The sequence below is a fragment of the Etheostoma spectabile genome, chromosome 18 (genome assembly GCF_008692095.1).
Source record: "Etheostoma spectabile isolate EspeVRDwgs_2016 chromosome 18, UIUC_Espe_1.0, whole genome shotgun sequence".
Classification (NCBI taxonomy): domain Eukaryota; kingdom Metazoa; phylum Chordata; class Actinopteri; order Perciformes; family Percidae; genus Etheostoma; species Etheostoma spectabile.
The window spans coordinates 13,149,866-13,165,162 of record NC_045750.1 but is presented as its reverse complement, the minus strand read 5'-3'; the positions used below and the strand labels follow the sequence as shown (position 1 = coordinate 13,165,162).

The window sequence follows — 15,297 nt, the reverse complement described above, 5'->3', positions numbered from 1 at the left end:
TGGAAAGGTTTAACTTGCTTAGCACTTTTTACAGGATGATGAATAAGAATATTTCAAACTGTCCACAAGATCTTCTGTCATGTTAAACTAAAACTCATTAAAGTGTAATTACATCATCCGGTATTTGATTAGTAAGATAAATGATAAAAAACCTATATGCATTCAAATGTAACTGCTCTTCTTACTGTAAAGGGGATTAGTAACAATTATTTAAAAGGGGTTAAAGCTTTAAACACTTTTCATGCTTTGTTGAAAAAATGTACTTCTTGTTCATTTTTTTCATTCAGTTTTATTTTGTATTTTAAATTTCTACTGGCACAGAAAATGACAAATAATGAAAAAAGGGTAGGATTGACAACAGTTTCAACAGTGCAGTGAAATGTGCAGCATACAAAGGAAGGTCCATTAAATAAAGTATGTAGATTTAATTTAATTACTATAGTCAAATTAATCACACTAGTTTCTTAGTAGACACCTAAATAGTTAGTGTAATGTTTAGAGACAGTGTTGTTGTGTTGTTTTGATCTCTCACATAAAAGTAACAGATCAGGGTTTCATGTCTTTTTAATGTGTTTAAATAGATCAGTTTCATGTATTGTCTTTTAAGCCTTTGACATTTGATATTGTAATGTCTGCGCTGATTGCAGTGCCGATTCAAAAACTCCACAAGCCCTGAGGTCTTTTTTGCTCAATCATCACTTTCCAGAATATGTAGAACTGCATTAAGTACACTTCCATTCAATTAAAACTGGTATTTATGTTATTATATGTTTTATTACATGTTAAGTGTGTGTGTATGTGTGTGTGTGTGTGTGTGTGTGTGTGTGTGTGTGTGTGTGTGGTGTGTGTGGTGTGGGGGGGGTGGGGTGGGGGGGGGGGGGGGGGGGTGGTTGTGTGCATCTGCTTGTATACCCTGCATATGTGGATGCTCACAAACTCACTACTCTACATATCTGTGATACTACTAGTCTAACAGAGTACTTCCTCAGAATAATGCTGCATTTTCTAAGGGAGCTAGTTTAACTGCTATGTTGATTATATTGTTTAAGCAGAGCAAATAATGACAAGGCTTTTTAAACAAATTAGCCTGTCCTTATTATAAACTGCAGAATACGTGCAGATTATATTCTACACACTATACAGTAGCAGCAAAAACTCTTTTTAGCAAAAAGGTATCGTAACAGAAGCTACAATATGTGATATAAATGAATCTTTGCCTGTAAGTATTGTTAACGTTATACAGTTTACCACCTAGAAGTAATTGTAGTTGCTCATGTATTTACACACAGTAAATATGTGCCTGTAGTGTCACGCAAAGCCATGCTTAGTAAGGTCTGGCTTTAGGGAATGCTATTAATAATCCCTTAATGGCCTTTTGGCCTGACGACCATCCTACTGGTCAGAGGTGAGAGGTCCCACGACTTTTGTGTCCGACTCTCACGCCACCTCTCTGCTGAGGAGGCAAATATGCTATGGCGTGTTACATTATAGAAATATTTAAATGTATATGAACACATACATCTGTATAGATCCTTATTGACTCGTGCAGTTCAGAGATGTTTTTTGCCACAGTGTTTCCTCTGCACAAAAGATAATTGAAAAATATTAGTGTACATATACCCGTGAATATAATGTGCTGATTAAGTGTTGGGATGTATGATTTAATTGTTATAAAATATTTACATGAGGACCATTTTGGTGTTTCTTGAACCAAATTTGTGTGGAACAACAATACTGACTGAACCAGAGTCCATTGAACTGTAATTTATTAAAATCTGTCTCTTCAGTTATTTTTCTCCACTTTTTCAGTCAGATGACATGATTTGTAAATTCTGGGGAGAGAAAAAATTCCTTCTTCTTATTAATTTTTTTCATCAGAACAATTTTATATCTTTTGAAACCAAGACACATTGTCGTTCTATTATATAAATGTAAAAAGCAGTTGTTGATTTTGTAATGGGCAACACTAATTATGTCTCTGTGATTAGCCGTGGCAGTTTTGACAATGGCATCCTTTACACTTAAAGTTTAAATGTTGTTTATGTTCAGTTTGCTATAATAAATCAAATCCCTTTCTCTCTTATTCCACCTGCTGTTCCCGTGGGTGCCCTTTATAAGCAAACCAACAGGAATGCATAAACACAAGCAGTCAAACGTAGTCAAACATTTTTGTACTATCTGTGCAACTGCAACACAGAATTTCCCTTCGGGGATCAATAAAGTATTTCTGATTCTGATTCTGAACACATAGACACAATCATAGACACATACACACATATGTGCGCGCACATAAGGATGAGACCAAAGAATCACACACTGACCTGGGATCTAATTTTAGCGCTGCCATGTCATGGACACCTGACTGTGTCTGTTAAGAGAAACATCATCTTATCATGCATTGCATGTGTATTTATGACACTTGTGTATGCATATTGTCATATTGTACTTACAATGTAGTGTTTTCATTTGTCAGTGACCTTATAATCTTAAAAAATAAATAGAAAAAAATCATCCAAGCATTGTCAAAATTATTTGATAATAGTTTTTGTTTTTTTCTTTAACAAATAAGATATAGCTTTGACTAAAAAGATATAAATATTTTTAAATGTATTGGAAAAAGTTTGGCTTAATTAAATTACAGCAGAATATTTTAGCGATGTGCATAAGCACATTTTGTGGACTTGATTAGTGACAGATTGTCTACAGTATTGTGTTGTATTATGTTGGGCCAAAGTGGAGATCTTAACTGGAAACTGCCATGATATAAAACTTCATCCAAAAAACCTCTGATATTTTATGAAATTATATTTAATATGTTTCTGATAGATTTTGTCTGTTATCGATGCGTCTATGTGTTCTTCAAAAGCATTAAGGTGTAGCTCAGAAATAATAAATTGAATTGTTACTTGTGAGGGCCAGTGTCTTACATTCTGCTTAATCACTGTAGTGAGTGGACAAATTTGGCTGCTTCCAGCACACACTTCTACCCTGCATGGAAACACCTATCACTGCACTTTAAGTAACAGTGTCACTGTTGTTGTTTTATTAAACGACCATATTCAAGTTTTTCGGCTAATGGGACCAGTAAAATTGACTGACTGGGAAGCCAAACAAACCCACTGACGGATGCAGGAAGCAGTTTCAGCAAAAATGAGCACAGATAAAAACCAATTCAAAAGTGTTCAGTCTGACATGTTTATTAATGGGAATGGCTGCTGCCCAGCTCTGTGTTTCGGCTTGAGAGAAGAAATAACTTCATTACATGTCATGAGCCCCCATCGTGATGTAGATATATCCTTTAGCCAGCTTGTCAAGGACTCTGAATTCATCAGGATGTAGATGTAAGCTTTTTTTGCTGCTGCTTTTCAATCAAAACATTAAAGTGGCTTTTGTGCGCTGAGGCTGAATGCAAGCAGCAGAGAGGACCTCTTAGAATGAGTTTGTTTTATTGATCAAGTAAAATTAACTCTCACACACACACACACACACACACACACACACACACACACAAATAACAATAAGCAGTGTGTCTAATCATGGTGTGGGTCAGCCAGCATGTTTAATTTAATGGGCCTCATTGTAGCTTCACGAGGTCTCACATTGTGAACTTAATTCCTTTTCACCACGTTAATTTGCATTGTGTCAATTGACCGGAGCGCTTACTGTATCAGCTTGAGTCTCACTTGAAATTCAGCCCCTGCCCTAATACCATTAGGCAAATGCAAAGTTGTGTCATTTACACATTTGGGGAGAGAGAGAGAGAGAGAGAGAGAGAGAGAGAGAGAGAAAAAGGGGGAGAGAGAGAGGCAAAGCCAATTTGCGCCGGACAAGACTCGCTTGTGATTATCAGTGGATGTTATTACTGTGGAGAAGCAGACGTTTGAAGGTTATGTTTCTGGGCAGTAATTGAAATGCAAAATAACATTAGGATCGATGGCCATCTCTGTTTATTTATGAAATCAATATTGGAACTGTCCCTCATGAGTCCCCCTCTGATTCCCAATGACGGCTTAAGTCTCTGCTCGTTTATTCTTTCTCCCCCATAACCTCTTTCTTCTGACTCTTTTTAAAAGGCAGTTAGGGGTGTGTTTGACTTTGCAGGGAGAGCAATTTCCTGGAGGTGGTGGACGTGTATGTAGATGGGGGGGGGTTGATACTCCAGGTAAGGAGACATCATCCATGTGGGAAATCTATGCAATCTCTCCTCGTGGCATTGACATTGAAGAGGCCATATGCTGGAAGTGTGTGTGTGTGTGTGTGTGTGTGTGTGTGTGTGTGTGTGTGTGTGTGTGTGTGTGTGTGTGTGTGTGTGTGTGTGTGTGTGTGTGTGTGTGTGTGTGTGTGTGTGTGTGTGTGTGTGTGTTTGTACAAAGTACATCTGCCATGCAGTACAAAAGTAGTACTAGGACTTGTCTGGTCGGGAGTGGTAACTTTTAAAGGTCTGATATTTGTAAGAATGTAAAACTGTTGTACATTGGTTTTAAAAACAAAATTCATAAAGTGCACTGGAGATTCTTTTTCCACTTTCCGGACATAAGTCTGTAGTAAAAAAAATTCCACTAACTTATTTTCAGAGATTTCAACCATGAAGTGTGTTTGCAATAATTACAGCAGATAGTTCAGTACTTCACAATGAAAGCATAAAATTCAAACTTTAGCTTTTACGTTATTATAGCTCAAATAATTAGAAAATCTGCCTTTTTTATATTCAATTGATCATTTAAGGATTTGGAAAGCAAAAATAACAAAGTATTTAGTGGTTCCAACATCGTGAGATTTAATATTTAGGGGTTTTCCTATTCTTCTATAATAATAAACAGGATATATATCTTCTTAATTTTTTATCTTGTGCGGTTAGACAGAACAAAACATGAAGACATCACCTCGGTCTCTGCGACCTTGTGACGGACATTTTCACTATTTTCTGTCAAAACAATTGCAAATGAATCAATTTGGAAAATAATCTTCAGTTGCAGCCCTAAACTTTATTTTCCCTGTCTTACAGCCAGACGAAAGAATTAAATGCACACAGACTTGAACATAAGATACATGAAGCCTAATAAAATGCACCTTATATAAATATGTAAAACATATGCCGAAGGCGCAAACTACCACAAAGAGACAAGCACAAATGTTAGGCAAGCAGATATTAAAGCACAAAAGAAATGCAACACAATCTAAATTAGACCAGCGATAACATTTTGTTTAAAGGGCAATTACCTCAGTCCATATTAGCGGTAAATAAGTCTTATAAATGCAGATTAAATAAATGGGGTAAACTATTTAACAGTTTAGAGGCAAAGACAGTAAACGCATCATCTCATCAAGCAGACCTGTAAGACAACTTAAGGAAGTATCAGTTGATGCAACAATTGATAGTTAGTAACTAGAATGCAATGTAAATGTAATATTTCAGTTTATGGCTGATAGTTTGTAATATAGATGAAGCTGTAAGGTTTGAACAGACTGTTTAAAATAAAGAGAAGACATGCATAGCTTGCAGATTTTAATAAACGCTGTTTCTATTGTACCCTTGAAATGTTCTTTAAAAATGTATTTGATGTCTTTTCTCCATAAACCGATTAAATTATTCACAGTAGCGCATAAATGCATTTAAATTTTAGAATGCACACATTTTTTGATGACCTTCATTTGTGCCCACGCTATGTCACGCGCATGTTGTTGTTACTACTTAACACTTGGGCGACACACGCTACCCCATTTTCCCGCTCGCGTGACCATTCATTTCCCAGACACCCCAGCCCCGGACCAACAGTGTAATCTATGTGTCAGACAGGAGGGGGCACTTAGTTTAAGGCTGATAGAGTTTGCCCCAAACAAGGACAGCCTATCATAGAAAGATTAATGAACTAATTTCATGCATGGCTCCTTGCCTCTGTCCTTCTGCGCTACCATGTTAGGCTGTGTGTTCAGCACCATGATTTACGCTGTGTTCCCTGCTACTAGCTTAACCCCAAGCTTAACAACAATATTTCCCCTAAGTGGGAAAATATATAGTCAAAAATGGAAAGTCTGATTGTTAACCCTCTACACATTGAGCCAAGGATAGCATGAGGTCATTGTAGGGAATTGCTTTGATTTGGCCTTTGAGAAGTTATTTTTTATTTTTGACAGCTGGTACAAATTTACTGTGCCGAAATTCGGAAGGCTGGAGAACATATTTCATGGTTTAGAGAAGAAGTGGATGGATTCAGGATATATGTAAGCAGGGGATCTGAAACACTGCCAGCATGAGGAGGCATGCCAAAATATACACACATACACACACATGCTAACATAAACATTTAAGATTTTAAGCTGCTCTGCTGGAATAATTTTGGCTCCAAACTAAAAAGGAATTGGTCACTGATCTGAGCGTGTTCAGCATTTCAGGCAGTGTCTCGGTCGTATAAAGCATTGTGGACAGCTTTCTAGTTTTGAAGTCGTGTCTAGACGCTGTCTTTCTTCAGCAGCGTAGATGCACTGAAACCTGTTTCTGGCGTCCATTGTGGGACAGTCTGGGCCTCTAAGAACCGCAGAGCAGAGAAGGCAAGTGACCTTCACGTCTGTCTGATGAGTCTTGTTTGTCTGCTTGGTTTGTACCATTTTTCTGCACGGCGGAACAAACACATCCCATTAGATATTACTGTAGGTGCAATGCGTTTGTGCGTATTGGAGTGAGTGTGTGTTGCCAATGGAGCAGGGCAGGTGGAGGAGAGTCAGGCTGTGCTTAGAAAACCCTGTGTCTTTATAATAAGAGGAAGAAACCAAATTATGAAACTATGAAGCTATTTCTGTACGCACGGATTGGTGGCTCATGCCATTATTTCATTTCGACAGATTTGAAAGGACCCATTAGAAATTTCCATTAAACCTAACAAAAAACATCTCCCCAGCGTTACTGTGTGCTAAGTGGGGAATGAACTACTTTTTACATATGCCACAATGTACTATTCCATAGGGAATTCCCCTATCTGGCTGCGATGATGTATTAACTGTTACCACGCTGCTCTCTCCAATTCCCTCAGATGGGAGAAAATATACCTTCCAATTGACTATACAGTAGGTGCATGCTGATTGCTAACCAGATTTAACGCGAGCCCTGTGAATCTTTTATAAACCGCAATAGCTTCAGAATGAAGACTAACATAATGTTGTATCGCTCCATCTCACACTATGTTAACAGTCCTGACTGATTAAAAATGCATAAGGAATGTCTGGGACCCGTAAGAGGAGGGTTTATTTTTTCATGGCTCATCTGGAACAGGAAGGAAGCAGAGGATCAATAGATCTGAGCTGGGCCCCGGGGTAGAGGCTATCTCCTCCTCCCCCTTCTCCCTCCACCCTCTACCCGTTAGCAGTTAAAAGAGAGGTTTCATGTTATCAGGGCCTGATGACTTCATGGCTTTACACTGAAGGGAAATACATGCCCAACCACAACATCTTTAAATATGAAAAACCCAGGGCCATCCCTGACAGAAAAAAGGCAACATGTTCAGAGGAATCTGGTCAACATTAGCTTTTTGTTAGTTTCAGACATTCTTAACATGGCTTTCCCCTGTTCTCGTCCAATATTTACAACTCACAAGCATGTAGAGCTCAAGTTGTGTAAGCTCAGCACCAACTCTGATAGACAGAGCCAGCGGTTCTTAAACAGATCCAAGCCTCATTTCATGCTTTGTTTGAGAAGATTTTATTTAAGCTACTGCAAGTACAGCAAAATACAGATGGTACACTGCCCTAAGGAGAAATGATTGTCCAACAATAGCCTTAGTATTCACTATTTATTATGTCATGCCCATACAAGTGCCCAGTCTATATGAATTTAAAAGATTTTTTCAGAAAGTACTTCTGATAGCAAATAAAGAACATTGTCCTCTTTAAGCTCAACAAATTAAGTCTGTCATTTTAAATTTCCCCTTTCTAAAATGCAACTCAAGTTGTTATAGCAAAACATACAGCAATGAAAGAAGTTGTCGAAAAACCTTTTGTTTTTTTGTTGTTTCATATTTGGCAATTATCTGGCAACAGTTGCTTTTTGTTAGTAAGTCTGTTATGTGTACAGAAGTTACATTTTCCATTAACTCTGCCTTTCCCCAAACTTTATAATGAAGTTTGCCATCAGGGAACATAATCCCAGGTCAGTGTCTTTTCTTCAGCCTCTCCAACCTCTCACTTAAATCCACCGTAACCTGGCACCGTCCTTTGGCAAACTAACCGGGACTATTGATTGGGTCATGTATTACCCATGATCCTCAATATGCTGAGTGTAACACCTCTCTCTGTCCATTAACAGCCTTCTGAAGTTGCATTCATTTATTTACTTCTGGCAGCCGACCAATTGTGAGCATTGTTTGCAAGATGTATGGGGCATCTGTTGACATGGTCGTTAGTTACCATTTTGCCTGAGAGAAATAAGCTGCTGTAGTATATCACTTGGCATTCCAACACATAAATGGTTGTGCCCGTAACATAATCTATCAAACTCAGACGGACCGGCCTGCTCCATCACAGCTGATGAATTTCTCGCAGAATGATCAGGAGATGATGGAATAAAGCAATGCTCAGTGCAACACTTGTCAGTGGTGATCATTTCAGTGATACTGTAGTTTTCTAATCTATAAGTAAGTTTCACATGTGGTTCTTTGTGTCTCAGTTCTCTAGTAAATCAGTGCTTATTTGCATGTGAGGTAAACCGGCTCCATTTTCGTATTGCAGATATTTGAAAGCCCTGTCCCTCCAGTATTTGTTTTATTTTAATTAAAAGATTGCATGATCCTGACTAGTTAAGAAAAATTGGGGAATTTTCTCCAACATTTGGACTAACAGAGTCCTTAAAGAATTAAGAAGAATTCTTAAAGATGTTCTGTTATTGGCCAAGAACAATGTTTCTTCTCAATGAATTAGCTCCTTTGCTCCCCAGTTTGCACTATATTTTCTGTAAATTCAGTTACCAAAATTGACCACAGCTCTCGCCTTGTGTGTGTTTATCCAGGTTGCTAACCAGAATGCCCTCTGAGGACCGACATCTATCCTCCAGCTGTGGTTCTTACGTCAAAACCGAGCCTTCCAGTCCATCCTCATCGCTAGTAGACACCGGCAGTCACCACAGTCCCAGCGGCAACTCTGACGCCAGCGGCTACATTAACGGCAGCAGCAGACACTCACACGCCTTGGACTCCCCGCCAATGTTCAACCCAGGCATGCTCGGTGGTGGCGCCGCCGCCTGCCTACGCCGCTACGAGGAGTGCGCCGGCGTGGTGGCGGACGACTCGCCGATCAAGTGCGAGTACATGCTCAATGCCATTCCCAAGAGGCTGTGCCTGGTGTGTGGTGACATTGCTTCAGGGTACCACTATGGCGTGGCCTCCTGTGAGGCCTGCAAAGCCTTTTTCAAAAGGACAATACAAGGTATTTCCCACTTCTTCTTGCAACTTTCACTGGCTCAACTGAGGTCATCTCCAATGTCTATATACTCCCAGTTAAACCTGTGAAAAATCACATTTTCTGTAATTTCCCTGGTGGTTGAATGTTCTGCTCAGAAAGTGTTAGCCCATTAACCAAGGTGTACTATAACACACTTGTCTATATTTTCATGATGATTCTAAATAGTTCTTGCTAGTTTTACCACAACATTTGTGATTGCCAGGAAAACATATTGACCTGTTGGGGAATCCATCGTTATGTGTTTCTCAGTGCTGGTATCCAACCGTCTGCTCTTATTGGACTCAAACGAGGTAGTGATTACGAGTGTCTACAGCAGGCATTAGGCCCAGACTGTAAATCTGCTCTGGGTTGGGATTTTTAAATGCGTTTGCATGTGAATTGTACGCCTGGCATCGACTTTGCCATGTGTGGAAGCTGTTCCAGAATAATCATTTGGACAGAGAGGATATGCTGTGAACTGAGATGCAGAATTTTGAATTTTACTTGCAAGATTTCTTGTCTGTAGACATGGAACTAGACAGCAGGTTAGTGAGAAGATACATTTGATCTAATGATAAAACTGTATACCAGATAGACTGTAAATCCTTTACTTTCTAGCTTAATTTGGTCAATTAAAGGCTTTATGCATCTCAGTCCGATCAGCAAAGTTTCCAGTGTGACTTTGTGTTGTCTTGCAGAGATCCCCCTCTTTTTCTTCTTCTCGCTCTCCTTCGTTGAGGACAGGCCCATAATGAACCTAATCTGTCTGTCATTCGTCCTGAGCTGCGGGAGTTTCAGTCAATAACAATCAGTGTTGGGTGACTGTAATTAAGAACCAGGCATTTCATTGGGAGAAAGTCAAGAAAGGAGGGAGGGAGGTGTGGATCTGTTCTTTGCCCCCTGGCTCCTCCAGCCCACACCCAACAGGGAGGAGATAGGGGCCCAATTAGAAGCTGAGGCACGTGTTATTGGGGCAATAACGGTGAAAGGGGAGAGAGACGCTGAGGAGTCCTCCAAATAAAAGGCAGAGGGACAAGGGGCATGGTCATTCACTGAACAGAGAAGTCACTTTAATGGAATGGTAATCAGGAAGGGGGGTCCCGGCCTCGGTAAAGGAGGAGGACAAGGAGAGGTCCAGCTTGAGTGGAGATGAGTGCGTGGATAATAGCATAGCATAATCATATATCAAAATTTAGAGGGAAAATAAGAGAGGTTAAGGAAGGATATTAGAGTGGCTGAAATGTCCTCTGAGAAATAAAGGTGGACACAAGACCTGATTAACTAAGAGGGTATGCCGACAGTGAGCTTTTAGAGGTAGGCAATTTAAGACTATTGTGGACCCCCTAATGCTTTCCCCCCAACATACACACTCACACACAGGTTATTTTGGATCCATTGAGGTATAAAATGTTTCCTTTAATAATTATAAAATTCTATATTGAATGTGACCTTATTGTCCCCAGAGGGCAAATCTTATTTTTTTGTAAGAATAATGTTCATGAATAAAATAAATATGAAAGAAAAAAAGAAGGTAAACAAGGTGAAAAAGAAGTATGTTAAACTAAGTCGGCCATTTACTCTATTCTCTAAATATTAGACAATTGGTAGTTTCTCTATAGTTAGCAGTGAATTGAGATTTTGGGCACCTACAGATCATCATTTTTGCATGTCAAATGTGATGCATTGCTTTTTGGGATTTTCCATACCATGGACACTATTTTTGAGGCCAATAGTAGATAAATTTCACACGAGATTTGAACAAATGGTGGACATTAGATAAAGTGCGCTATATAGTAAATAGGGAGTTATTTAGGACAGAGCTTTCATGAGAGCCTTAATGTTGATAAACACTACTAGATATTAAAAATGAAGCATTAAATCTTTTTAAAAATATTTGTTTCAAATGTGAAGTTAATTGACTGGCATTTCAAAGATTTATGTTTGTCAGCACACACATTGCATTATTGTCCGCTAGTACAAAATAACACATTAGTTGTGCCCAAATTCGTTGACAGTATGTACTATGTGGTGGTTGTTTATTTTTGCAAATTAATTAAATTAAATTCATTCCTTGTAACAAAAGAATACCTTAGGCAAGATTAGGCAGCTTTATTTATATAGCACATTTCACGAACAAGGTAATTCAAAGTGCTTAATATAACTTATTATTCATTACCGTCTTTGACCGACAGCAAAACCTGTGCCATCAGTCAAACTATTACTATGAAATGCTGTTGCCAATCAAATTTTAAAAAATCTTTTTTTTTTATTACAAATTTTTTTGTTTTCCAATATTTCTCTTGTGTGCGTCAGTTAGTGTACATCCACAGTACCCTAAAAAAATAATTCTTTTATTATCTATACTTTTGTGTAGTTCATTTACATTTTTCACTTTTCCTTTGTGAATACAGTACGTGTTTACAACCTGTTTAGGATAAGTGGCACTATTAATTTGACACAAAGTCGTTACATTATTTGTATTTTAACTGCACAAACAGTATAATATGACAATTAGTATGAAGTATATGCTGTATACAATAAGTTTGTAGTATAGAATTGGTAAACATAAGCACTGTACTGTATTTTCCCCATAACGCCTGACAGTTTAAAAGACTTTACCCACCCTGAAACCAGCAGCAGCCTCAGCCGACATCCTGGCATGGTGCCCCGGGCCCCTCACAGTGCATATAACCCTGCTGGCACCATCGATGCCAGGGATCCTGACAAATGTTGGCACCTTCCCTTCCACCAACAGGGGATTGTGTATGTGTGTGTTGTGGGGGCAGCTTTGGCAGGACTGCAACAGATAACACCTGGTTTGCTGTTTTTAGGTACCATTAATACATCTCTGGACTTAGGGGACATTGTTTAAACACTCAATCAAGGGATTCGGATACTTGGGAAAGAGGATTTGTCATTGGATTCTTGGGGTCACGTCAGCTTTTGAAGTGACACGTAATGAACCTTAAAAATAATTGTTAACCAAAACCTGGTGATAAAAACTGGCGGTTACATGGCAGCCTATTTAATATGTCTGCATTTCTGGCTTTTTTTTGGACTTGATTGATTATATAACATACAAATTATTTCCATAGTGAGCCAACTAACATCAAGATAAACTTGAATAATACATTGAGTTTTGTTGCATGATAAGAAAGCCTTAGATTGGCGAGTCTAACAGCAACTCTTGGTTGTTACCAGAGAGCATTATACAGAGCGCTCAGCTGCACACCCATCTCTTAGCCCTTGTGTTGTTGAGGGAGGGCAGCTTCCCCATCATCCTTTAGGTGAAGAAGGATGGGCTGGAAGGGGTCGTGGTGAACGTTGCGGAGAGGACGCTCTGCATTAATGAAGCCAATTTATCTGTGACTCAAAATGGGGGTGGAACTCCGGGGCGTGGAGGTGCTTTTTACATGTCCCATCAAAATGCCACTAAACCCTCTTCTCCTTCAGGAGTGTCACATGGGATCACCTTGGGACGTGTGTGTGTGTGTGTGTGTGTGTGTGTGTGTGTGTGTGTGTGTGTGTGTGTGTGTGTGTGTGTGTGTGTGTGTGTGCGTGTGTGCGTGTGTGCGTGTGTGCGTGCGTGCGTGCGTGCGTGCGTGCGTGCGTGCGCGCGTTTACATGCATGCATTGTCTTTAACTGTCATTCTGTGCCTGTGATTTACTCTTTCTGATTTGTTCTCCTTTTCAATGCTCTTTTTCAATTCTAAAACAAATTCCTCCTAATTGCTGATTGATGACATCATGTTTTTCTTATTTTCTCCAGGGAATATTGAGTACAGCTGCCCGGCCACCAATGAATGTGAAATCACCAAAAGGAGACGCAAGTCGTGCCAGGCGTGCCGCTTCATGAAATGTCTTAAAGTTGGCATGTTAAAAGAAGGTGAGTACTTTTTTTATTACCTGGTCATTGTTTGTGTTCTTCTTACTTAATTCTACTTCAGATACAATTTAAGAGATGTAGGGCTGAAACGGATCGTGGATTTATCAATCAACAGAAATGCAGTCTACAACCTACTATCAAACATTGACCAAAATGATCTTGTTCCATCTTTTCAAATGTGAAGTATTGTTGCTTTTCTCTGTTATATCATTCAAACAAGAAAAATGACTTGCACCCTGAATAAATGGGAAGCATTATTTTACTAATTTGTGACACTTTAAATTAATCAATAATTAAAATAATTGTTAGCTGCAGCCCTGGTGAGATTTTAATAGTTAAAATTAAATAGTTAGAAAAGGCTTATGATCAACCAAATAATACAACTTTTTAAAAACCTATTAGATGCCATTGAGATTTTATGACCAAACTTTAAACAAGTGTTTTTAGCTTAGGAAGCGGTGATCAATGAAATATGAATATGAAACGCTTATTGTTTAGGGTTATAAAGTGGATTGCTGAGCTTCCGGAGTGAATATCAAAATGTTGAACATAGACAGTTGATCGGGACTGTAACACAGTTTAACAGTCTTACTGGGGGCTAGAAGAAGGGTCAGTGATCAGATATTAAAGCAAGCTTTGTCCTCCGTGAGACACCAGTGACATCACCCACAAGCTTTGCTTACCTTTCCTCACACTGTTGAGCCTCTCTGCGTTTAACTCAAAAAAAAAACTGCTGAGTTGGATGTTCCTACCAAGACTGAGTGAGAAGTGTAATAGTACTCTTGAAAAGCACAGGCTGTTCTCCTAAGACTTCCCTCTCCCATGGGCTCTGGGTGTCTCTCTCCCTCACCCTCTCTCTCCCTGTCGGTCTGTCTGTCTCCCTTCCCCTCTCTTGCCTGGCATATTGATCCGCTAAATGCTTTCCGAACATCCCACCTCACTTCCTGCATGTGTTGTTTCTCCTCTAGAGAGAGACCTTTGGGAGTACAGAGGGAAAATCTAGCCGATGGATTTTTTTCTGTTTCTTTTTTTCAAAGGAAAGAGGGTTGTTATGTGTGTTGTTTTTTTTGCATTTGTTTGTTTAGCTAGAAAGAGCTATTCCACCCTGATACTTTAAGACTTTCACTCAAGTAATATTTCATAAGGTGACTTTAACTTCTACCAAAGTCATTTGCTGGTAAGATACTACAGTATACAAGTATTTCTTTCAAGTACTTTATACAGGACTGGTCTCAAACATCAAACCAACACTTAGAGTTCAGTTGACAAATGATAGCTTCAGAGTAGTGTCTGTTTTTTCATACTTATTCAACAGAACATTATTTGAGCTCTGATATTATTATCATCCCTTCACAATGTTTGGACCAGCATGAAACTCCCCTAAGTACAATGTTAAATCCCAGTTTTGAAACAGATTACACACCAACTAAGTTCAGAGTTCAGTCCTCTGCCATCTATTGATTGTATAATATGTATCCTAATGTTAAAAGGAGCGTTCAAAAAATCTTTTCATAGACTCAACAGTCGTCATTTCCTAAAATAAACTATGGTCATACCGTTTTGTTGTGTTCTGCCAACACCAAACATAACTCATAATAGAAGCTAGGAGCAGTTAACTGCAATCTGTGCTGGTAACACAAGATTGTATGTCAGGCGCTTGGTTCACTGCCATTAATGCAATTTAACTATGTATGCTGTGTTTTTTCATCTCAGAATGAAGGGTCATTCATTGTATTTCCATTAACACACTATTTATACATGCACCCACTCTTGATGTCTTCATCCCGGCCCAAATATCTCACGCCGAGGCATTGACTCTCGGCCAGAAAAAACAAAAGTTGCGTCAGAAATGAAGCTGTAACTATTAGCACATGCTTAGAGAAAAACGGTGGGGTATTGTGTGTGGCAGGCCGAGCTAAGCCGTTGATGTGGACAGTTGGTGTGTGTGTGTGTGTGTGTGTGTGTGTGTGTGTGTGTGTGTGTGT

At 39.1% G+C, this 15,297-nt stretch overlaps 1 protein-coding gene across 1 annotated transcript in view; it reads left to right on the top strand.

Moving 5' to 3' along the window:
• Positions 1–15,297, top strand: part of esrrgb (estrogen-related receptor gamma b) — a 37,670-nt gene that overhangs the window by 1,357 nt on the left and 21,016 nt on the right. Inside the window, exons 2-3 of the mRNA XM_032542920.1 lie at positions 8,996–9,411; positions 13,196–13,312. Of these exons, the coding sequence (XP_032398811.1) occupies positions 8,996–9,411; positions 13,196–13,312 (533 nt within the window). The remainder of the gene's footprint in view (positions 1–8,995; positions 9,412–13,195; positions 13,313–15,297) is intronic.